Source organism: Dermochelys coriacea, chromosome 15 (assembly GCF_009764565.3).
Source record: "Dermochelys coriacea isolate rDerCor1 chromosome 15, rDerCor1.pri.v4, whole genome shotgun sequence".
Lineage (NCBI taxonomy): Eukaryota > Metazoa > Chordata > Testudines > Dermochelyidae > Dermochelys > Dermochelys coriacea.
This window is the reverse complement of record NC_050082.1, coordinates 28,812,276-28,837,002: the sequence shown is the minus strand read 5'-3', so window position 1 is coordinate 28,837,002 and position 24,727 is coordinate 28,812,276. Positions and strand designations below refer to the sequence as shown.

At 45.8% G+C, this 24,727-nt stretch overlaps 1 protein-coding gene across 3 annotated transcripts in view; it reads right to left on the bottom strand.

Annotated features, from left to right (window-relative positions):
* Positions 1-3,574: 3,574 nt before the first annotated feature.
* The window catches only part of DAO (D-amino acid oxidase), a 29,185-nt gene continuing 8,032 nt past the window's right edge, over positions 3,575-24,727 (bottom strand). The window contains exons 1-12 of one of the 3 annotated variants that reach the window (XM_043498432.1): positions 22,957-23,106; positions 20,889-21,098; positions 19,320-19,434; positions 18,846-18,922; positions 18,144-18,308; positions 14,704-14,758; positions 13,822-13,926; positions 13,123-13,205; positions 7,653-7,770; positions 6,220-6,318; positions 4,068-4,213; positions 3,575-3,917 (exon numbers count right to left, since the gene is read on the bottom strand). In XM_043498432.1, the coding sequence (XP_043354367.1) occupies positions 4,082-4,213; positions 6,220-6,318; positions 7,653-7,770; positions 13,123-13,205; positions 13,822-13,926; positions 14,704-14,758; positions 18,144-18,308; positions 18,846-18,922; positions 19,320-19,434; positions 20,889-21,082 (1,143 nt within the window). In that variant the 5' untranslated portion in view covers positions 21,083-21,098; positions 22,957-23,106 and the 3' untranslated portion in view covers positions 3,575-3,917; positions 4,068-4,081. Of the gene's footprint in view, positions 3,918-4,067; positions 4,214-6,219; positions 6,319-7,652; positions 7,771-13,122; positions 13,206-13,821; positions 13,927-14,703; positions 14,759-18,143; positions 18,309-18,845; positions 18,923-19,319; positions 19,435-20,888; positions 21,099-22,956; positions 23,107-24,727 lie in introns of those variants that run through there. The other 2 variants (XM_043498434.1, XM_043498433.1) reach the window with 2 other exon arrangements.

Below are 24,727 nucleotides of genomic sequence, written 5' to 3'. Positions count from 1 at the left end.
ATTTTTAGATATCCTAGATATATGAAACTCCCACTGATTTCAGTTGGATCTGTAGGTTCTAAAAATTAGACCTTTAATTGTGTATTTGTTTTACACTTGAAGGGATACTGTCAGGTGAAAAATTACACATTTTCTTAACTCCTTTATAAATAACCCATAGCTTATGAAAACTGAAAGGGCTTTAAAGACTTGATTTACTTTTCATTATTTAAGATCTTTGTTTACTTTTTGAAATGCACATAGCTTGCGCAATTAGAATAGACTGTCCGTCTGTAGTAACTTTCTAGCAGGTTCCACTGTCATGTCCTCAGTACTGCATACACTGAAAAAGAATGTTCATTTGTTAAACCTTCCCATTCAGAATGTATTTGACGGAAACGTACTGGCTTTAGATTTTGCAAATGATTATTTTTATAAAATTTCAGGCTATATTTGACCTGACAATGTCCCTTTAACTCTCAAATGATTTATTCTCCTTCTGATGTCCGGTATTTCACGGATGGAATTTCCTTCATGTCTGGGTCAAAATGACCAATGGGCTTCAAGCACTCTGTAACCTGAGGTTGTACACTCTTAATGTGCAGCTACAGTAGAAGCCACAACCCATCTGGGAGGAGACACCTATCTGCTGGGGTAGGAGTAAGCAATAGCTACAGAATGGGACTGGGTTGTGACGGTAGTGTCTGGGAGTGGGCAGGAGGGTTAAGCTTTTGGAGGTTTCTCTGAACTTACTGGACTCTCAGGCCATTTCTGAGGCTCTCTCATCACTTCTTCCAGTGCAAGACCCTCTTTTGTTTCCAGGGGACATATTTATTGACATTTGACCTACTTCTGGCTTTGCTTCATGACAGTGTGTAATTGTTGTGGAGAATTGAGAGGCAAACAGTGCTGATTGGCAGCCCCTGGAGATTGGGATCTTTCATCTACAGAGCAGGTACAAGGTGGACCGCAGCAGTGCAAGCTTCCACCCTGCTTTCCCTGCTTATGTGCTTCAACCCTGAAGTAGGAAGAAAAATCTCCAGTTCTGTTCATCCTGGGAATCTCTGTTGAGACTGTTAGCAGAGCCTAGAGCTTAAGTACAGCTTGTATACACTGAAATGAACAAATTATCTCAATTACACAGGGTTCCAAATAGTGCCAGCTGTGATTGTGTTTTTAATGGTCACTTGCCCACTAGCAATAAGATTTAGCCAACTAGGTAATTTCACGTTATACAATTTCAGAACCTTCTGTTTGTCCAGGCCCTAGAATTGTGGCAATTCATCAAATGTTAGTTGCAAATTGATAGAGCTAAAATACTGGAAACATGGAATGAAGATCTGGATGTTTCTGTTAAATTAGTACTTCAGACCTTGTCAATCCCATCACTAAAAGGAGAAGCATCATGCATGGGCACATTTAGATCTAACCTTTAGCCGGCACAAATATTAGAATCTGGCCTTTAAGATGTTAGACTGCAAATAGAATCACACACCTAATCAGCTCTGTTTATATTTTTTTAATAGCCAACTTAGGAGCACATTTGTCATCTCAAGCAATGAAGAGTAATAGCTCCCACGTGCTTTAAGCTCTGATAAACCCAACATTTACTTAGGGCTATATGATGATTTGTTATTGCAGATTTACACTGATGTAACTCTTCTGAAGTCAACTGAGTTGTTACAGAGTTATACCAGTCTGAGGAAGAGCAGAATCTGGTCCTTAATATCTCATATTGCCACTAAGTGAAATTGAGTAGATGACTGTTTCACTGGATGGTTTCTGTTGAAGTGCTATCACAAATCATTAGGATTCACATTAACCAGTTGAAAACTTTTTCATTTTTTTTAAATCTCTTGATCTTACCCTTGTGATTGTGATTGACAGTCAGTTGAGTTGGGCACCTAATGTCCATTTGTGCCTTTGAAAATCTCTCCCCTATGAATTATACCTCACAACCACCCTGTACTGTACAAATGGGGCACTCGAGACAAGTAAAATGACTTGTCCAGAGGGATTGAGGGAGTTGGTGTCAGAGCTGAAGTTCCTAGCTCCCAGGCCTATGTTCAGACCTCCTCTCTTTCCAAAGGGAGTGCTCCATCAAAGGCATCTTTTATTACATCCAGCTGCTCTCCACCACCTGGGACGTGTGACTCTATCTTTAAAAGAGGCAGAGAAAGGAGGCAGGGCTGTGGCCACATGCCTTTCAAATGTTCTGGTGCCTCTTAAAGCAACCGGCCCTGCATTTGTCAAGTGGCACAAGCCTAACCAGCATCCTGAACAAGCTGTGTTGGATGGGATGGGAGCTGGTGGCTCTCAGATTTTTTTTTACTGTTAAGTTAAAGGAGGTAAACGGTGACCCACAAAACCCTGGCCCACATATGAAGATGTACATGAAAAATAAAACCCAATGGGCTAGGGTTGGCAGTGTGCAGCCTGACAGCATTACAGGGAGAAGAGCCCCACACTCCTAATGGGATTACCCATTACCATGGCAACCACTGGGAATAGTCTTGAAGATGGGAAGGGCCCCATATTTGTAGACAAGGCAGCAGACCTGGCTTCTGAGGGGACTTTGCGCTGTGATTCTGAATGCTGGACACAGCCTTCTTGGGGAGTGCTCTCCTTTGAGCACTCTCTGGTCTTTTGAGTTGGAGCCATGTTCTCTTGACCACAGGGAGACCAAAAGGTACCTTTCCTGCTTCTAATGCCTCCTGATCCGGACCCTGACCAGACCAAACTGAGGGAGGAGAGACCAGGCCGGAGCAAGCCAACTCATCACCCAACACCTTGCTGATGACAGCCCTAGTTCCTGCACAGGATATACCCCACCCCAAGGCCTTGTAACTTCCTGGCAGCCCCATATGCAATTTGTACAGCAGGTGCAAGCTAACAAGAGTCAGACCTTTTCCTAAGCTCATGTTTCCAGCGATGTACCAAGGTGAAAGGAAATGAGAGACTGAAGTGCCAACATCTATTTTAGATGCAGGTGCAGCTATTCTGCCTATCATCTCTGCTATATGTAGAATTTGGCAAACATAGCCTGAGTTCCCTTAGGATGTTCCCTTTGCTGCTGTATAAATTATCTGAAAACCCCTCTTTGGGAATGTCTAGTAGTAGAATGTGTACAATAGCCAAATGCTTTAGACCCAACTTCAATGTAAGAAAAGCTACTCTGCCTTCATCCGATGAAGTGAGCTGTAGCTCACGAAAGCTTATGCTCAAATAAATTTGTTAGTCTCTAAGGTGCCACAAGTCCTCCTTTTCTTTTTTGCGAATACAGACTAACATGGCTGCTACTCTGAAACCTGCCTTCAGCTTGTATCTTCGACCCGCTGCTACTTTTGCAGGAGTTCGAGAGCCTCTTTCTACTAAGGAGCTTTTATCTCTTGGGCAAGGCTTACAAATCTAACTGTGTGCTGGCTGGCTGAACAGCAAGCTAAGACCTCAGCTGACATTGGATCAGCTTCAGGTCCTGTCCAGTAATGCTAACACATCTCAGAGATGAACTGCAGGCCAGCGAAGAGTAAGTTGAACTCCGTCTGCCCTTTGGAGACCGACCTAGCAGCGTCTGAGTGCTTCACTACAGAGACCATTTACAATAACACAGGATTTATTTATATTTCGATGGTGTAGTTATATGAGAACAGAGCAAGGATGAGCCAGCCAGCTGGCAAACAATAGCAACAGGGAGTTAATTGGTAACAATCTGAAACCTGTACCCTAGAGACCCGTCTTGGAGCTGCTGAGGGCATCAAACAGCAAACATGCATCACTGAGTTATTTCTTTTTGCCTTTGCCCGTGACGTCTGAGCTACTGGTGCTACTGTAGGACGGGTGATTCCTGCACACAACTAAAGTTTCTCCCCCTCCACCCTCCAGTATTGCTGTGGGCCTATGACGGATTTGCCATGGAAGAAATGTGGCTGATCAGTAGACGTGTTAATCTGTATTCACAAAAAGAAAAGGAGTACTTGTGGCACCTTAGAGACTAATGAAGTGAGCTGTAGCTCACAAAAGCTTATGCTCTAATAAATTTGTTAGTCTCTAAGGTGCCACAAGTACTCCTTTTCTTTTTGATCAGTAGAGTATTTCTGTTAAATCAAAGGTGGGACTGTGGTGGTCGGGCCAGCTTCTTTTCTTCTAGAATCCTTCCGAAGATCCTGGCAGCTTCCATGGCACATCCCCAGTGGATGGTGAGTCCAAAACCACCATGGCCATAGTTGTGTATCACCTAAAAGAGACGGAAATGTGGATGTGGAAAAGCCCCGGCAACTAAACACTGGGGTTCAAATGCCACAGTGTAACCCTGCAAAACAGTGAACTGTCCAAGAGGATTCCAATCAGCAGTTACAGTTCTGAGGCCAAGAGAGCTTCACAGCTGGAGGACGACAGCACACGACAGGGTCTGGACTGCATCAGTATGCACTAGAATTGGATACTAGGTAAAAACACATCTCAGTTAGTTGTTTTTCCTCTTTCTCCTGTCATCACCTGAAAGTGATTAAGCCCCCAAGTGCTGCAAGCTGGCCCTATGGCCTAGCGCAGGGATGCCTTTGTGCAGCTGAGAGCTACTGTGGCAGCTCGCCAGGAGCGTGGGGGCTATACCAATTTACATAAAATGGAGCAGCTTGCAGCTGCCCTTGTTTTTACTCTGGAGAGATGTCCTGCATAGGTGAGAGCCCAGCCCCACCTAGGACCTGCATCTACCACAGCCCTCATGTCAGAATCACCTTCCTGACCACAACCCTCTTTAAATCTGGAAGCCTTGGGATGCATAGTGAATTCACCCATTGCAAGTTCCCTCCCTACCCACGTATTGGGCCAGCATCTGGGTTTGGGTAGGGGAACGACTGATCTTTCAGTGGTTCACAACATGTAGCTCTGTTTTCAGTTTTATTCAGCAATCTCCTGGTTGAAGTCATGATAGCCTTGGCCACAGACAATTGGAGCCTGATCCAAAGCCTACTGAAGACGAGAGAGTCCTACTGAGGGCTCTGGATCAGGTCCTTACCAGCTACTTTCAGTGCAGCTCTTCAGCAGTTAGAATCACAACAGCAGCCACGGCACTTACAGTCATGTTCCTGCAAGTACAAACTGATATACCTCAACTTCTTATTTGTGCCTGCCAAGGTAAATTACTTTGTTTCAGCAGGAGAATGACTCAGCGTCAGGATCGATAGCCAAATGTCTGTCTTCTATCAAGACGATGTAGACAGGATGTGATGATAAAAGAACAGAGTGATCTATAAATTAATTTTAATACTGCACTGCTTTGCACCATGCTAAGGGTCTCAATTAATATGCTGAAAGAAAAGGAGTACTTGTGGCACCTTCGAGACTAACAAATTTATTAGAGCATAAGCTTTCGTGAGCTATAGCTCACTTCATCGGATGCATTTGGTGGATGCATCCGATGAAGTGAGCTGTAGCTCACGAAAGCTTATCTCAAATAAATTTGTTAGTCTCGAAGGTGCCACAAGTACTCCTTTTCTTTTTGCGAATACAGACTAAGACGGCTGCTACTCTGAAACATTTCAAGGGATGTTATCCTGGTGAACTTTTAACACACAGGCCAAATTTTAGAAACTAGAGTGCCCAAAATTAGACACCTAACTCCACATTTAGGAACTTAAAGTGGTATGATTTCAGAGGTGCTAAGTAACTACAACTCTCATTCATTTATTTGTACAATTCTGTGCCAGATTTTGAGTAAACTGGGTCCCTGTCCACTCAGCCACTAGATCTGTTTTAAACTAGGAATCACTGGAAGAAATGTGAGGGTGGCCGATAATGCTTACAACATACGTTTCATGGCGTTTAAGTTGGTAACATGGATAATGATCCTTGAGACCCTGAGCAGCTGGGTTAGGGTCAGATTTTTAGGATGGGAGACATAAGGTCCACATGCAAAAATGCCACAGGCTTTGAGCTCCAATTTTGTAAAATCAGCCCCTTAGTATACACACCCACTTTCAGCATTAAGGGACTCAACACAAAAATATAAACAACCCTGCATATTTTAAAGCAGAGCTGACCTCTATAGTCTGCATGAAAACAAAGCAATGTGAGTGGAATGTTGATGTTTCATTACCATCATCAAAATGAAAGCTGCTAAATTAGTTTTGCACTAACTGGTTATTCTGTAGAGGAGCTGCATGATTGATCTGACAAAACATATTGCTTCAAGTGCCATTACTCAGGACTCCAACTGATTTCTACGTACAGAATGCTGTGTACCTCTGATTTTAAAGGTCCATGACGAACTGCCTCCCTCTCCAACCGAACTGTGTTGCGCACAGGGCGGAAGCCACTCCATTCATCCACAATCTTTGCCTTCTGGAGATGATAACATGTCACTGGTTTTAGCAGTTAAATGTCAGTAACACAACTGCATTAAACAATCAATTGGGATGAGGAATTTTGTGGACTCTTGTCCGCTGGGAACAGAACTGAATTTTACCTGCTAACTCAGTTCACATAGTCCAGCCAAGGGCCATCAGACAGGAATTACTTTTGATCAGGATCAGTCTAGGCTACTTGAGAGCCAGTTTCACAGAGGCAAAAGGCTCTTGGTCCTGTTACCAATTGTGTGAGCCAGCCAGTGCCCTGAGCTGTTTTTCATGCTGTCCCAAGGTAATTTGGCAGCATTACTGTGAGTCGATGCAAACTGCCACATCTAAACTTCAGACTTTCGTTAACGCAGCACTGCAAAAGGGCATGGGGGATTGTAACACAGCTATCATTGTGTAATATCAGAGATGGGCCTTGCATAAGTTTAAGTCTGTGAAGTGCTTCAGAGCTCTGTGATGAAAGGGGCCTATAGCAGGGTATATTACCCCTTTAAGGGCCAGATGGGAGCCAATAACCAAGACTGCCTGGGTGCAATCAAGGAGCAACCTGTCCTGCCCCTGGGGCTGGCCCATATAAACAAGAAAAGGAAGCTGAGCAATTAGAGAGCAAAAGCAACGCAGGCTGCTATGGGTGGCAGGCGCCGGATCACTGGGCTGACCTGGGCCTTAAAGACTTTGGGTTTTGACCATATGTTTGGTTGCTCTGATTCAAGGCTCTGCAGAAAGGGCCTTATGAATGGGGTTAAGCTACTCCCCAGAGCTGATGCTTAAGGGAAAGGGAGAAAGCCTGCATGCCTCCTAGAACACTAAGAGAACCAAGATCTCCACCTGCTAGGGTTGGTTTGGAAGCCTTCTTAAAGGGGACATTTTTTTTTTTGTTAGCTTGGTGAGTGGTTTTGTTAGGTTGGTTTTGGCCTCCTGCTTCTCAGAGCCTGTACAATCCCGTATACATGTCTAATGTTATGATATGCCCTCATGCAATATCAGACACTGACCCGGGGTCTCCACGGTACTACGACACTGTACTGATGAGTTTGAAAGTAAGATGGCCATTACTTTATAAGGGGAGATCACCTGAACAAATCCATTCAGTCCATCCAGTTTGCTGAAGATGGATCTCTGATAATTTGCATTACTGAGATAACAATTATACTGAAAGGTTCATCTTCAAAACACTTTCCCAGGGGATTCAGCTTAGCTACAGGGGGAAGTTCTCCTTGGCCCATTGTCTAATACTTACATTATCCCCATATGCCACAACACATAAATCAGCTTTCTAAGGCAACAGCTGTTCTATCAGCACTGGACGATATAACGTACCTGGAGACCAGGGAGCAGCTTGCAGCAATTTTCCCAAATTGTTTTGTGATCCTGGGGGCTGTTCTCTTTGTTCCAGTTTCCCAGCTGAAATATCCCTCCCAAGGTCACAAGCTTGCTCCTAGAACAAGGGCAGAGGGAAAGGGTTTACAGCGAGGGCTCAGCAGTGCCCTGGTACCACAGACAAGGATGCCATCCATATTACTAAAAAGAAAAGGAGTACTTGTGGCACCTTAGCGACTAACACATTTATTTGAGCATAAGCTTTCGTGAGTTACAGCTCACTTCATCGGAGGCATTTGGTGGAAAATACAGTGGGGAGATTTATATACACACACACACACACACACACACGAAACAATGGGTTTTATCATACACACTGTAAGGAGAGTGATCACTTAAGATGAGCCATCACCAGCAGAGCGGGGGGGGGGGGGAAAGGAGGAAAACCTTTCATGGTGACAAGCAAGGTGGGCCATTTCCAGCAGTTAACAAGAACGTCTGAAGAACAGCGGGGGGTGGGGTGGGGGGGAGAAATAACATGGGGAAATAGTTTTACTTTGTGTAATGACTCATCCATTCCCAGTCTCTATTCAAGCCTAAAGTTAAGTTAATTGTATCCAGTTTGCAAATTAATTCCAATTCAGCAGTCTCTCGTTGGAGTCTGTTTTTGAAGCTTTTTTGTTGAAGTATAGCCACTCTTAGGTCTGTGATCGAGTGACCAGAGAGATTGAAGTGTTCTCCAACTGGTTTTTGAATGTTATAATTCTTGACGTCTGATTTGTGTCCATTCATTCTTTTACGTAGAGACTGTCCAGTTTGGCCAATGTACATGGCAGAGGGGCATTGCTGGCACATGATGGCATATATCACATTGGTAGATGCGCAGGTGAACGAGCCTCTGATAGTGTGGCTGATGTGATTAGGCCCTATGATGGTATCCCCTGAATAGAAATGTGGACAGAGTTGGCAACGGGCTTTGTTGCAAGGATAGGTTCCTGGGTTAGTGGTTCTGTTGTGTGGTGTGTGGTTGCTGGTGAGTATTTGCTTCAGATTGGGGGGCTATCTGTAAGCAAGGACTGGCCTGTCTCCCAAGATCTGTGAGAGTGATGGGTCGTCCTTCAGGATAGGTTGTAGATCCTTGATGATGCGTTGGAGAGGTTTTAGTTGGGGGCTGAAGGTGATGGCTAGTGGCGTTCTGTTGTTTTCTTTGTTGGGCCTGTCCTGTAGTAAGTGACTTCTGGGTACTCTTCTGGCTCTGTCAGTCTGTGTCTTCACTTCAGCAGGTGGGTATTGTAGTTGTAGGAATGCATGATAGAGATCTTGTAGGTGTTTGTCTCTGTCTGAGGGGTTGGAGCAAATGCGGTTATATCGTAGAGCTTGGCTGTAGACAATGGATCTTGTGGTGTGGTGTGGTCTGGGTGAAAGCTGGAGGCATATACGTAGGAATAGCGGTCAGTAGGTTTCCAATAGAGGGTGGTGTTTATGTGACCATCGCTTATTAGCACCGTAGTGTCCAGGAAGTGGATCTCTTGTGTGGACTGGTCCAGGCTGAGGTTGATGACAGAGGATGTGGAAAAAGCTAATGTACTCAATGCTTTTTTTGCCTCTGTTTTCACTAACAAGGTCAGCTCCCAGACTGCTGTGCTGGGCAACACAAAATGGGGAAGAGATGGCCAGCCCTCTGTAGAGATAGAGGTGGTTAGGGACTATTTAGAAAAGCTGGACGTGCACAAGTCCATGGGGCCGGACGTATTGCATCCGAGAGTGCTGAAGGAATTGGCGGCTGTGATTGCAGAGCCCTTGGCCATTATCTTTGAAAACTCGTGGCGAACGGGGGAAGTCCCGGATGACTGGAAAAAGGCTAATGTAGTGCCCATCTTTAAAAAAGGGAAGAAGGAGGATCCTGGGAACTACAGGCCGGTCAGCCTCACCTCAGTCCCTGGAAAAATCATGGAGCAGGTCCTCAAAGAATCAATCCTGAAGCACTTAGAGGAGAGGAAAGTGATCAGGAACAGTCAGCATGGATTCACCAAGGGAAGGTCATGCCTGACTAATCTAATCGCCTTTTATGATGAGATTACTGGTTCTGTGGATGAAGGGAAAGCAGTGGATGTATTGTTGCTTGACTTTAGCAAAGCTTTTGACACGGTCTCCCACAGCATTCTTGTCAGCAAGTTAAGGAAGTATGGGCTGGATGAATGCACTATAAGGTGGGTAGAAAGCTGGCTAGATTGTCGGGCTCAACGGGTAGTGATCAATGGCTCCATGTCTAGTTGGCAGCCGGTGTCAAGTGGAGTGCCCCAGGGGTCGGTCCTGGGGCCCGTTTTGTTCAATATCTTCATAAATGATCTGGAGGATGGTGTGGATTGCACTCTCAGCAAATTTGCGGATGATACCAAACTGGGAGGAGTGGTAGATACGCTGGAGGGGAGGGATAGGATACAGAAGGACCTAGACAAATTGGAGGATTGGGCCAAAAGAAATCTAATGAGGTTCAATAAGGATAAATGCAGGGTCCTGCACTTAGGATGGAAGAATCCAATGCACCGCTACAGACTAGGGACCGAATGGCTCGGCAGCAGTTCTGCGGAAAAGGACCTAGGGGTGACAGTGGACGAGAAGCTGGATATGAGTCAGCAGTGTGCCCTTGTTGCCAAGAAGGCCAATGGCATTTTGGGTTGTATAAGTAGGGGCATAGCGAGCAGATCGAGGGACGTGATCGTTCCCCTCTATTCGACACTGGTGAGGCCTCATCTGGAGTACTGTGTCCAGTTTTGGGCCCCACACTACAGGAAGGATGTGGATAAATTGGAAAGAGTACAACGAAGGGCAACGAAAATGATTAGGGGTCTAGAGCACATGACTTATGAGGAGAGGCTGAGGGAGCTGGGATTGTTTAGTCTGCAGAAGAGAAGAATGAGGGGGGATTTGATAGCTGCTTTCAACTACCTGAAAGGGGGTTTCAAAGAGGATGGCTCTAGACTGTTCTCAATGGTAGCAGATGACAGAACGAGGAGTAATGGTCTCAAGTTGCAATGGGGGAGGTTTAGATTGGATATTAGGAAAAACTTTTTCACTAAGAGGGTGGTGAAACACTGGAATGCGTTACCTAGGGAGGTGGTAGAATCTCCTTCCTTAGAGGTTTTTAAGGTCAGGCTTGACAAAGCCCTAGCTGGGATGATTTAACTGGGACTTGGTCCTGCTTTGAGCAGGGGGTTGGACTAGATGACCTTCTGGGGTCCCTTCCAACCCTGATATTCTATGATTCTATGATTCTATGATGGTGGGATGGAAATTGTTGAAATCATGGTGGAATTCCTCCAGGGCTTCTTTTCCATGGGTCCAGATGATGAAGATGTCATCAATGTAGCGCAAATAGAGTAGGGGCATTAGGGGACGAGAGCTGAGGAAGCGTTGTTCTAAGTCAGCCATAAAAATGTTGGCAAACTGTGGGGCCATGCGGGTACCCATCACAGTGCCACTGATTTGAAGGTATACATTGTCCCCAAATGTGAAATAGTTATGGGTGAGGACAAAGTCACAGCCACCAGGTTAGCCGTGACATTATCGGGGATACTGTTCCTGACGGCTTGTAGCCCATCTTTGTGTGGAAAGTTGGTGTAGAGGGCTTCTACATCACCAAATGCATCCGATGAAGTGAGCAGAGGCTCACGAAAGCTTATGCTCAAATAAATTTGTTAGTCTCCAAGGTGCCAAAAGTACTCCTTTTCTTTTTGCGAATACAGACTAACACAGCTGCTACTCTGAATCCATATTACTAGCAACTGCCCTGCTCAGCTTCTACAGCTGGTGCAAAGGAAACCAGACTGTCCACACCAGGGCCAGATACTGAGGACTGTTTAACTCAAATGGTTAGTCAGACCTAGTTCTCCTCCAGAATCCCTTTGTCAGTATGACAGCACTTAGTCCCAGGTACTCTCAGAAAGAGGCACAGTTCTTTCACGACTGTGTAAACTGTGTCCCCTCCCTGGAACCTGCACCTGCCGTTCAGAGTTCCACAGTTTGTAGTTATTCTCAGTTTTTAAACCTTTGCTGTTTCCCGTGGAAGTCTGCCTTGTCCCCCAGCTATCATGGCTGAGGGCTGAAATAAACCCACTAGAAGGAATTACATCTGCAGCTGGTGATATGACACCACTTGGAACACTTTACTTAGAAGCTATAATTGTTCAAAGTTCATATTTACACAGAGGTTTTATGGCTAATCTTGAAATATTAGAGCCAAAGAAAGTGCCCAGAAATTTAGCATTCAGATTACAACTAAGAAAGCTCTCCTCTCCCAAAGTGGGGCCAGGTCTCTGTTCTCCATCAGAAGTGGAGACCATGCAACAAGCATGTGTTTGTTTATCCTGAGGCTTAGTTCTCTCCGTGTGTGCAACTTCCAGACTCATGAAATTAGCTTCCAAATCCACATGAACACTCTGCTACCAGAGCCACGTAGGAAGTGCAAGTTACATGCAGAAAACTAAGATTTTAGATGTATAATGAGGCCCATGCCTGCCAGTCACTGAATTCAGCACCTTGGCTGAGTGGCGACTGCAGGATCAGGCGAAGATTTCAGAACTTCACACTAATGTGGAGACGATGCCACAAGCAGGGTTTGTCCCAAGGGCTCATTTCTGGTCCTGCTGGTAGTGAACAGGGAAGCCAGTTATGTAGGCTAAGCAAATCTCTGCTAGTGGTGGAGACCCTTAGTCATAGAACAGATGGCCAAAGCTGCAATTTACATGTTGCAAAGTAGACTGGTGTGGAATGGACGACATTTCTCTCATTGTAGTTGGAATGCAAAATTCTAGGGAAGTCAATTTATTAACCGGTTAAAGGCCCAAACCTGTTCCCACTGAAGTCAGTGGGAATGCTGCTAATCCTGCCCTTGATGTTAGTGGGTATGTGACTTCTCGAAGCGCTGTACAGAAAACGAGGACCCAGAGCACAAGTGCTGAATGGAGTGTGGAAAAAGAACAGGCTCCACACAAATGTGCCTGGGCTTCAATGGTAGGTGGGTGTGCTCAGCACCTCTCAGGAGCTGGCAGAATTCTGCTGAAGTAAGGACTATGGATGGCAGGGTTCGCCTGTTGGCAAATAGCCGTGCAAGTGCAATGAATGCTTCTTGGTGTCCCCAGCTCCTACCAGCCCAGGAAGCTCCAGAGCCAAACCTGAATCTTGCTAGACCGAGGGGAGTTTAACTGTGAACTTGTGCAAGCAGCCCTCTAAGTCAGTGCAGACACTGGGAATTGCCTTGCTTTTTCCATGCATACCCACTGCTCTCCTCCCACACACCTAATAAAAGGAACATAGGCAGGGTACAAATCCAGGCCCTGGTTTAATATTTAAAGTGTTTTTGCTCTTGCAGGATTTCTGCATTATAGATGTCAATAGGGAGCCATTTTTGAGTCTTTGTTCATTACTGATATCTGATGGATCCCAGGACAGTCTGTTAACTGTTATTTACCCAGGTATAATGTATGGTGAGTTATAGATTCCAGATTCATGATCATGAGTCAGGACAAAATGCTTCACCCAAGGGGCCAGGACCTAAGAGATGAAGAAAACAGAGCAATATAGATCCACAGATATCGGAATTGAACATCTAGGGATTTCTTTGCCTAGGTGGATGGAAAATTGAACTGGCCAAAGAAAGTCAACCCCTGGCCCAGACACACAAAAGGAAGAAATATTCACTCATCAGTAAACACCAGGAGCAGAGGTCCTGCCACGCAATTTCTTTTGTTACATTTATATTATATTTATGCCACATCATCAGCATTTCTTATAATGCAGCATCAAGACAGAGGGGCAGATGGATGATAGGTAGGTGGGAAGATGAGTACCAGTGCTTCCCACCTCATATTACTGTGTTTTTTCAGAATAATAATAACCCTTCAAGACTTTGGCCAAGGATTTCACAGCATGTTACATATATGAACAACTGAGTCTTAAACCCACCATCCACACGTTACAGTTGGGGAAAGAGGTTTAGGGATCAGCCCATGGTGGCATCGTGAGTCCACAGCAGAACCAGGACTTTTAGTCCTGTGCTTTGGCCACCAGACCACACACATTCATACATCCCATGAGCTGGGCCTAGTGAGTCCAATCATCCAGCAAAAGAAACAAAATCTGGCACCTGCCCCCCGAGTACCATCCTCACCTTTATGATTTGTCCTCGGCCTGGCATTAACCCTGGGTCTGGTTGCAGTTCCCCTGCACGGACCCCAGTACAGTTTATTATAACATCCACGCCCTTGGCAACCATCTAACAAGGGAGAGATGCACAGCCATGAGCAGGACATGCAATCCGGGGAGGCAGAGGAACTCATAGACCCACTTGGGGAGCACCCACCATTGGTTCTGCAGTTCTCTTCCAGGTGCCAAAGCCAAGCCAAGCACCTGAACTGCCACCCTCAGCTAGTAATGAATGCTCTAGTCCATAAAACAGAGAGGACAAATCCGGCACTCAAATCCTCAGGCACAGCTCTCACGGAAATCCCACATGTGCACATGAGGTCGGGATCTGACACAGCCTCCCCTGAAGGGGACACCGGGATGGCTATGGTAACTGTCTGAATTCCTGTCCGCAGGTAAAGGAATAATGAGATCCCAGCACAGCCAGAGCACTCGACTCATTTGATATTCTCCTGAGTGCTGTGCCAGCCCCCCCCTTGCAATGCACATAGCACAGTCCAATGATCAAAGGGAGTAGGTCTGCCTGAAAGACTCCCGCTCAGGGATAGTTAAGACTGCTTCTCTACCCAGACTGCTGCATTCTAGTAAAAGTAAGTAGTTCCCCACAGCATCTTGGAGCGCCTGGCAGATTACACGCCAGATAGAACTGTTGCCTCCCCAACAGCTGTGGGACCCACGGTTGCCGTTAATAAGGCATTCATGCAGTGTGGTGTCTCCCCTGCCCTGCCCCTGCACAAGGCAAATGCTCTTCCTCTCCTCCCGCCACAACTCAGGAGTCTCGGAGTCTTTCTAAATGTCCAGCCAGCCCTTCCCCAGCAGATTTTCTCCAATTAAATTCCTGGCCAACCTCCTGGAAGGATTCAATCGTCTTATGAAAAAACTTGACTCCTCTCTGCTGTAACCTGTAAGAACAAAGTTCATTTGTTAATGACAACTAACAGCAACAGAACAGTTCAAACCAGCCACCAGGGAAGGGTTATTACTCTTCATGTACTACCATATACCCCAGTCTCTCTCAATGGCTCTTAAATGGTCTCCAATCATTACCTCATTTCTTTAATGTACTGGGATACCACTAATTGACAATCATACTAATCATGCTAAACCATACAGCATATTCCAGACTTTCACATGTATTGTAAATGGCTCATTCATTACACATTTTAAAACAAACAAAACCCTTTTCTGCAACAATGCCCCATTTGCAATCTTGCATTGCTAACTTAATCCATTTTATTTCTTTTCATATACAAAAAACAAAATTAAATCCTAGTAAGGAAAATAGAAAGGAGCATAAACTCTGGCAAATGAAATGTAAAAATATAATTAGGAAGGCCAAAAAAGAATTTGAAGAACAGGTAGCCAAAGACTCAAAAAGTAATAGCCAAAAAATATTTAAGTACATCAGAAGCAGGAAGCCTGCTAAATAACCAGTGGGGCCACTGGACAATCGAGATGCTAAAGGCGCACTCAAGGATGATAAGGCCATTGCAGAGAAACTAAATGAATTCTTTGCATCCATCTTCACGGTTGAGGATATGAGGAAGATCCCCAACCCTGAGCCATTCTTTTTAGGTGATGAAACTGAGGAACTGTCCCAGATTGAGGTGTCATTAGCAGAGGTTTTGGAACAAATTGATAAACTAAACAGCAATAAGTATTCACCCAAGAGTTTTGAAGGAACTCAAATGTGAAATTGCAGGACTAGTAACTGTCATCTGTAACCTATGATTTAAATCAGCTTCTGTACCAAATGACTGGAGGTTAGCTAATGTGATGCCAATTTTTTAAAAAGGCTCCAGAGGTGACCCCAGCAATTACAGGCTGGCAAGCCTAACTTCAGTACTGGGCAAACTGGTTGAAACGATAATAAAGAACAAAATTGTCAGACACATAGATGAACATAATTTGTTGGGGAATAGTCAACATGGTTTTGTAAAGGGAAGTCATGCCTCACCAGTCTACTAGAATTCTTTGAGGGGGTCAACAAGCATGTGGACAAGGGGGATTCAGTGGATGTAGTGTATTTAGATTTACGGAAAGCCTTTGACAAGGATCCTCACCAAAGGCTCTTAAGCAAAGTAAGCTGTCATGGGATAAGAGGGAAGATTCTCTCATGGACTGGTAACCAGTTAAAAGATAGGCAACAAAGGGTAGGAATAAATGGTGAGTTTTCAGAATGGAGAGAGGTAAATAGTGGTGTCCCCCAGGGGTCTGTACTGGGCCCAGTCCTATTTAACATATTCATAAATGGTCTGGAAAAAGGGGTAAACAGTGAGGTGGCAAAATCTGAAGATGATACAAAAAAGTACTCAAGATAGTTAAGTCCCAGGCAGACTGTGAAGAGCTACAAAAAAGATTTCTCAAAATTGGGTGACTGGGCAATAAAATGGCAGATAAAATTTAATGTTGATAAAAGCAAAATAATGCACATTGGGAAACATCATCCCTACTATACATCTAAAATGATGGGGTCTAAATTAGCTTTTACCACTCAAGAAAGATCTTGGAGTCACTATGGATAGTTCTCTGAAAACATCCAATCAATGTGCAGTGGCAGTCAAAAAAGCTAACAAGATGTTGGGAATGATTAGGAAAGGGCTAGTTAAAAAGACAGAAAATATCATATTGCCTCTATATAAATCCATGGCATGCCCACATCTTGAATACTGCGTATAGATCTAGTCGCCCTATCTCAAAAAAATATATTGGAATTGGAAAAGGTACAGAAAAGAGCAAAAATGATTAGGGGTGTGGAGTGTCTGCCATCTGAGCAGAGATTAATAAAACTTGGACTTTTCACCTTGGAAAAGAGACAGACAACTAAGGGGGGATATGATAGAGGTCTATAAAATCATGACTGGTGTGGAGAAAGTAAATAAGGAAGTGTTATTTACTCCTGCTCATAACACAAGAACTAGGGGCCACCAAATGAAATGAATAGGCAGCAGGTTTAAACAAACAAAAGGAAGTATTTTTTCACACAATGCACAGTCAATCTGTGGAACTCCTTGCCGGAGGATGTTGTGAAGGGCAAGACTTTAACAGAGTTCAAAAAAGAATTAGAAAAAATTCATGAAGGATAGGTCCATCAATGACAGGTTTCAGAGTAGCAGCCGTGTTAGTCTGTATTCGCAAAAAGAAAAGGAGTACTTGTGGCACCTTAGAGACTAACAAATTTATTAGAGCATAAGCTTTCGTGATGAAGTGAGCTGTAGCTCACGAAAGCTTATGCTCTAATAAATTTGTTAGTCTCTAAGGTGCCACAAGTACTCCTTTTCTTTTTAGGTCCATCAATGGCTATTAGCCAGGATGGGCAGGGATGGTGTCGCTAGCTTCTGTTTGCCAGAAGCTGGGAATGGGTGACGGGATGGATCACTTGACGGTTACGTGTTCCATTCATTCACTCGGGGCTCCTGGCATTGGCCACTGTCGGAAGACAGGATACTGGGCTAGATGGACCTTTGGTCGACCCAGTATGGCCAGCTGTCATAAATATAAAGGGAATGGGATTTTATAGCGCTGTATACAGAAAGGTAGTTACCCTTCCCTTTATACTTATGACACCGCTCTTATGTTCTTATGACCTTTAAGAAAGCTCCATTAAAAGAACATTGTGAAAGTTGCAAAGTTAAGCACTTCAAAGTTAAGAAATGCCAGAATTAAGGTTGCCTATGCAACCTTAATTCAGCCCCCCAGAAGCTGCATTATGATATAGTCTTTAATTTTGTGATCACATACTATTTTCTTAATTTTTTAAGGAACAAACTGGAAAAAAGAAAAGAAAAAAAATTGATCATTTGGACCCCATTGATCCCCAATATGTATGGATTTTTAAACATAGGCAAAGCAACATGTTTTTCTCTAATTTCATGGCTGAACTGTTTTTGCTAAAATGTTCCCAAAATATTCAGCCTGAAGCAGACACCCAGCATGGAAAATTTCATCCCAAACAATTAAAGTCTGGCAAAGTTACAAGCAACTGAAAACAAGGTCTTATAATTAAAAGTGTCAGCCAACATTAACCATACGCAGTACTACCATCTAAAATACATCCAGCAACTTCAGGTTAAAGGAGAATCTTGAATAATATTTGTTGTTTTTCCCCCTTTTGTCTGAATGAAAATGGAATTTTCAAAATTATTTATAAGTAGGCTGATGGGTGAACTGAGGAAAGAAAGCTGCTTTTTATTCACCCTTAAATCTACAGATTACTGCACAAGTCTGAAAATAGGGACATAACCCACCCATAGCAGAACAGCAGAAAGGTAATAGGCTGGCACTCACCTCTTGGTCAGCCAAGGCAAATAGCTCTTGCCCTCTAAGATTAGTGCTGTGTTAAACCAACCATAGCTGAAACCAGAGGAAGAGAAAAATGGACATGCAATATCATTTGATTGCGTCTTATTGGCACAGAATTTGCTTTCACGTCTACTCTTTTTAGGGCATCTCCTGAAATATTTTTAGCAGAGGAAGGAGCTGAAAAACTCCACATGTCCCTCTCTTCTGTCTTATCTGAGCTGATTCCAACTTCTTATTTATAGAAAAGAGCTACAGCTCCATAATAACTCAATAATGCTTAGCACTTACCTATCAACATCCACTGAACCCGTTCATAGAATCATAGAATATAAGGAGTGGAAGGGACCTCAGGAGGCATCTAGTGCAAACCTCTTCTCAAAGCAGGACCAACCCCAACTAAATCATCCCAGCCAGGGCTTTGTCACATTAATCCTCATGACATCCCTGGGAGATAGGTAGTATGACTATCCTCAGGGGGAGAAGTGATGCATGGAAAAATTAAGTCACATAGTGGGACAGTAGCAAAGGCAGGAATGGAACCCAGTAATCCTGGGTCTTGGTCACCTGTTTTTTTGCTCTAGATCATGCTGCTTCTCACTGTCTTTATGTCTAGTACACTATACCTATTGTATGGTGCAGTGCATGGGATTCCTGGAGGTGTAGGTATATTTATGCATTGTATAATACCTGTAACCAGGGAAGAGTTCAAGCTCTTTTGGTGTCAGATTCCTAAATCCCAGAACAATGTCCTTCCAAGGTGGGTTCTGCAGAGGGGAAAATGTTCCAGGCTCCTTAACATTATTTAATCACTATAACACATTCCTAGAGTCCATGTAGCTGAACATGGGAAGGATGACATGGGACACCAGCGTATGGCTCAGTCCAGAGGAATGGAGGGCCAGACCCTCTGCTGGTGGAAACTGTCATTGCTCCATTGAAGTCAACAGAGCTACTTCGGTTTACACCAGATGATGGCTAGCCCGGCATTTACGTTTACATATCACTGGAGAACCAGCAAGTGCACAGTCCAGACAAACTGGTGACAAGATGAACTGTCAGCTGATCTGGTAAAGCTTTATACACCAGAAAACAAAAACCACAGGTTTGCCCCACAAGACTTGAGCCATTGACCCTTGGTCCCTTTCATCTGTATCTGCTTACCGGAACTGGCTGTGTAAAGAGATTGTAGCCAGAAACTGGGAAGAGTCCCATTTCCTCTGCTTCCGGTGAGCTCAGGTGTCCACACAGGTAATCAAATGTCTCTTTGTTCCAGAGCCTAAAATATAATATCACACAGATTTATCTTTCAGAAGGCATCCTAATAACATACCAGCTTCAGTGCTTGTACCAGCACACCCTTCCTCCCAGGTCCCTTCAACTGATGGAAATCTACTCACCTGAGTTAGGGTTTGCAGGGCTAGACCATGCTATTTATCATCATGCCTTTAATATGGATTTACAGTTCCAGAATCATTAAATCATAGCAGAGGGAGAGAGAAATGAAGAGGCCCAGCCAGGGGGATGGGAGGAGGGGAAGAGATGAACTCCTCTGGGATTGTAAATGAGCAAGGAGGCAGGTGGTGGGAGCTGCACAGAGGCAAGCTCTTGCCCTACGGCTGCTGAGGTTAGGTGAAGGGGCAGGGAAGAGGCTGGTGCTAGCCAAATGCAGGGAGAGAGGCAGGAGGCAGACAAGGTCCCTGAAGGTGGCAGAGGCAAGTCCACAAAAGGCTTTATTAAAACAACTGGCCAGCTGACCCCAGCTCCTGGTGGAGTTTAGGAGCCATTGAGTCAGACTGGAGGATGGGGGCGTGACTCCTGTATATGGAGCAGCAGCATCCTGCCTGGGCTGGAGTCTGGAGAGCTGGGGCTAGGGGAGGCTATTGGGACTCCAGACAAAGGAGGTTCTGCTCCATCGATGCCCTGACCTCAATTTGAGTAACTAACTGCTGTGGGATTGTCTGTCTGCAACGTGCCCCCTTTCAGAGCTCATGTCTGAGCTCTGGAACACTTTCGTTCATGAGGCAGAGCGCTGGCGGGAAGTGGGATTTCTATTTTCAGCTCCTCCAGGCAAATTTCTTGCAGGGGACTGCCATCAGTGTGGTGGCAATGATGAGGCACGTGGCCTTGTCTACACTAGGGATCTGCACTGATGCAGCTAAGCTGCGGGCTGAAACCCCAGCGCAAGCAAGGCCTTAGAAACTTTCCAGAGACTGGTTTCACACTTAGCTTGCCAGCCCCTCCCAATCAGTGAAGAGCTGGCAGAATGTAGAGGAGCTAGGTTTCCTTCCAACCGTTGATCGGTTTTGTACCAAACGTGTCCCACATTGTGTGGGGGCATATCAGATTCTCAACAGCACTGTGCCAGGAGAGAGCACCTGCAGAAGGCAGAGCTGATGATCTTGATTACACAGTAGTGCTTTCGTCAAGGCCGCTCAATAGTCATCAAGCTGAATAGCAAGGAGATGAAACGAATGACCCTCCAGGCAGACTGGACCTAACTGATTACGAGATCTGGAAGCGACCCAGAACATATTTGCCTTTAAAAGCATTTCAGCCTGAGCGGACAGTGGTTTGCAGATAATGAGGGGAATTGATTTGGGATGTAATAATTATTTAATTGCCATCACTGGGGCACCTGAACACACTGGTCAGTATCACCCACGTCCTTGCTTGCCAGGCGCTGACAGATTAACATTATAACCGTATGAGAGCCGAAGCCGCCTCTCTTACGTTTCTTGAGCGTTTCTCTTATCATCCAGGTAGGGCTGCCAGAGCCCTGCTGCTCCATCGCTGGTGGTGAGCGGCGTATACTGGTCAGCGTAGACCTCAATTTCCAGGGGTTGGACGACCGAGTGATATTGATCGTAGATGCACAAGGCTGTGGACAGCCCGATCACCCCCGCCCCGATCACTGCTACATGCATGGCAGCCAGGTCCCTCCTGCAGGGGCAAGACAAATTAAACCAAACCCCCAAGACTGTGCCCAGGAAGGAAATGAAGTCAGAGTGCCAGGGGAGCTGCTTGAATGGGCCTGGTGCATCCCAGAGAAGGCCTGCCCCTACAAGGGTGCTGAGCAGGCTGGGCTGTCCTGAAAGTCTTCTGATGACAATGGGACAGAGCCAGTCTGCAAGGGCAGCAGGCCCAGCAGCAAAGGGGCTAAGCCACATCTCAGTGTTTATATTTAACCCCATTTCTTCAACAGTAAAAGCAGCTGCTGACTCACCTCTCCGGCCCAAGGGAGGAGGAATGCACAACAGACTTGGTAAGGGAGCGTCGTGGAAGCTTTCCCCACTCTTAGCCTTGCAGGACTTGTGTAGACTGGATCGCATCCTCAACTATCCCCACCCCTGGCTAGGTCGCTATACCAGGCTGATGAGCCCGAGCACATTATTCCTTAGACACTGCCTGAGGTCAACACACTTTGCTTCTCTTTTAAAAGCTATTTGCGACCGCCCTGGCCGTTGCAATTCTGAAGCAGAATGGGCATTTGGCGAGCTCCTTTGCATCTCAATACCCAGGATGCTCGCTCTTCCAGCTCCCATGGCACTGCTGGCTCGGACCTCTGGCAGTAGGCAGAGACTTGGGCACACAGGCATCTCTTTCCTCAGAGGGGAAGAACCAGGGGCTGGTGCTTTCTGGGCCAGTGTGTCACACTCACCACGTCCCACTTGAAGGCTTCAGCCTGCTTTACAAACCCAGCAAATCCTCCAGCCACTCAAGCTAGCATCTAACAAGAGAACTCTCTGTGCCCCGGAATGGCTCAACCCACGTTCCGCGCCTGTGTTCTCTAAACTCTGCTCCCGCCTGCCAGCGCTCTTGGCACCCCAACGGCTGGGCTCTGAATCTTTGTCCTAGCACAGCAGAGTCTTTTGTAGAAAGGCACCCTGGAAACGGTCGACATTTACCCAGCAAAACCAACGCCAGAAACAACAAATGGAAGAAAGGTTTTATTGTACTGTCTTTGCAAACTTCCCCACTCAGCTCTGTAAATGTACCTGCAGCCTGACCTGCATATCCCAGCACTGGGGAAGCTCCCAGAGCTACGCTGATACCTGCAGCTCAGAACTACAGCCTCAGAAAGGCAGGATCAAACCAGTCATTCCTAAAATTTGTGCCTCTTCCCCTGTATAAGCCTTAAGCCTCACCCATCCCTTAAAATGCTGAATTGATGACAGCTCAGGGATCAAAGGGTTAAAGTACACATCTTTCAGTTCACTGTTGACTGGCACAATGTTCCTCTGCTTCTCATGGCCAACATGCAGCTGCAGTTCTTCCCATGGGCTTACCAGAGCAGCTGTTGCTGCTAAATGCATCCTGGCCAACAAACCCCTCTCTGGGGTCCTGTCTGGCCAGCTCCCTGTGCAGCTGCTGCTCCCCAACCTGGTACTAGTGAGCATTCCAGCACAGGTGTGTGTGAGCAGGTGAAGTGCTCAGGTGTGCTTGTGTGGATCTTTGCCTGCACACACACCTGAGAGCTCCGCTTCACCCTTTTGAAGATTGGCCTCATATTTTTAAAATAAATGTTAATTTACTCTGTTACTAACCCACATTCCTAGAATTCCCTTAACACGCATGGAGAATTAAACTCTTGCATAGTGCCCTGCTCCTTCCATTACTGTGACTAATGATCTGATCAAATAACAGAAATTACAGTCAGAAAAGGCTTATGTGCCCCGCCCAGACCCGTCCCCAGGGCGAGGACAGACTGCCCCGACTGTGCAAATTGAACAGACAGCTTTCTCACCAGTTCTCCAGCTGGTCAATAAACCACAAAGACAAACACAGTCCCCAGACTAACCTGCAGAGTAACAGGTCCCCAAGAACGTTCCTGGATCCTCCGCACAGAGCCTTCTGCACACACGCTGTTGATCGCTAAGCATGAAATGTACAGTCTGAAGGTCATTCACCAGTGGCAGAAAGAGCAGCATCAGCAACTCGCTCTTCCTAACAGCTGGGCAGTAGGTCAAAGTCTCCCAGCCAAAGCGACACTGGGTATGGAGATGGCGTTTCACAGGCCTGGCGGACTCACTCTGCCCAGAGAGCATGACTGGGATCCTCCCCAGCGCAGGGCAGAGCTCCACCCTCATTACTGCCCTTGAGCTGCCTTGCCTGAAATTAGGGAAGGAAATGGAGTGACAGGGCCCTCCAGGACTCCTGAAAGATGTGGTCACTGCCACTGGTCACCAGGGAAATTTTTCGTTCCTCTGACCCCAGAGAAAGGGAGAGGGGTCTAGTGGGTAGAAGCAGAGGAATGGGAGTCAGGACTCTTGCGTTCTCTTCCTGGTTTGGCCACAGGCTTCCTGCAGGACCCTGAATGTGTCATTTCCTTCCATGCCTCAGTTTCCCCATCTGTAAATGGGAATAACTCTTCCCTGCCTCACACGGGGCTGTGTTTTCAAAGCATTCTGGGATCCCAGCTGGAACAGGGAATGCCCTGTAGCAGCACCCCAAGCATTAGTAACTGAAGGAGCTCTCACACCACTGGGGTCTTTGTACCTGGCTGTCCCCTGGCAATAGGCTGAGAGCCCTGCAGATGGTTTACTCCATCTCCATTCCTCCTATTCATAGCTGTGCCTGGAGCTGGAATAACTCTCATAGAATCATAGAATCATAGAATATCAGGGTTGGAAGGGACCCCAGAAGGTCATCTAGTCCAACCCCCTGCTCAAAGCAGGACCAAGTCCCAGTTAAATCATCCCAGCCAGGGCTTTGTCAAGCCTGACCTTAAAAACCTCTAAGGAAGGAGATTCTACCACCTCCCTAGGTAACGCATTCCAGTGTTTCACCACCCTCTTAGTGAAAAAGTTTTTCCTAATATCCAATCTAAACCTCCCCCATTGCAACTTGAGACCATTACTCCTCGTTCTGTCATCTGCTACCATTGAGAACAGTCTAGAGCCATCCTCTTTGAAACCCCCTTTCAGGTAGTTGAAAGCAGCTATCAAATCCCCCCTCATTCTTCTCTTCTGCAGACTAAACAATCCCAGCTCCCTCAGCCTCTCCTCATAAGTCATGTGCTCTAGACCCCTAATCATTTTTGTTGCCCTTCGCTGTACTCTTTCCAATTTATCCACATCCTTCTTGTAGTGTGGGGCCCAAAACTGGACACAGTACTCCAGATGAGGCCTCACCAGTGTCGAATAGAGGGGAACGATCACGTCCCTCGATCTGCTCGCTATGCCCCTACTTATACATCCCAAAATGCCATTGGCCTTCTTGGCAACAAGGGCACACTGCTGACTCATATCCAGCTTCTCGTCCACTGTCACCCCTAGGTCCTTTTCCGCAGAACTGCTGCCGAGCCATTCGGTCCCTAGTCTGTAGCGGTGCATTGGATTCTTCCATCCTAAGTGCAGGACCCTGCACTTATCCTTATTGAACCTCATTAGATTTCTTTTGGCCCAATCCTCCAATTTGTCTAGGTCCTTCTGTATCCTATCCCTCCCCTCCAGCGTATCTACCACTCCTCCCAGTTTAGTATCATCCGCAAATTTGCTGAGAGTGCAATCCACACCATCCTCCAGATCATTTATGAAGATATTGAACAAAACGGGCCCCAGGACCGACCC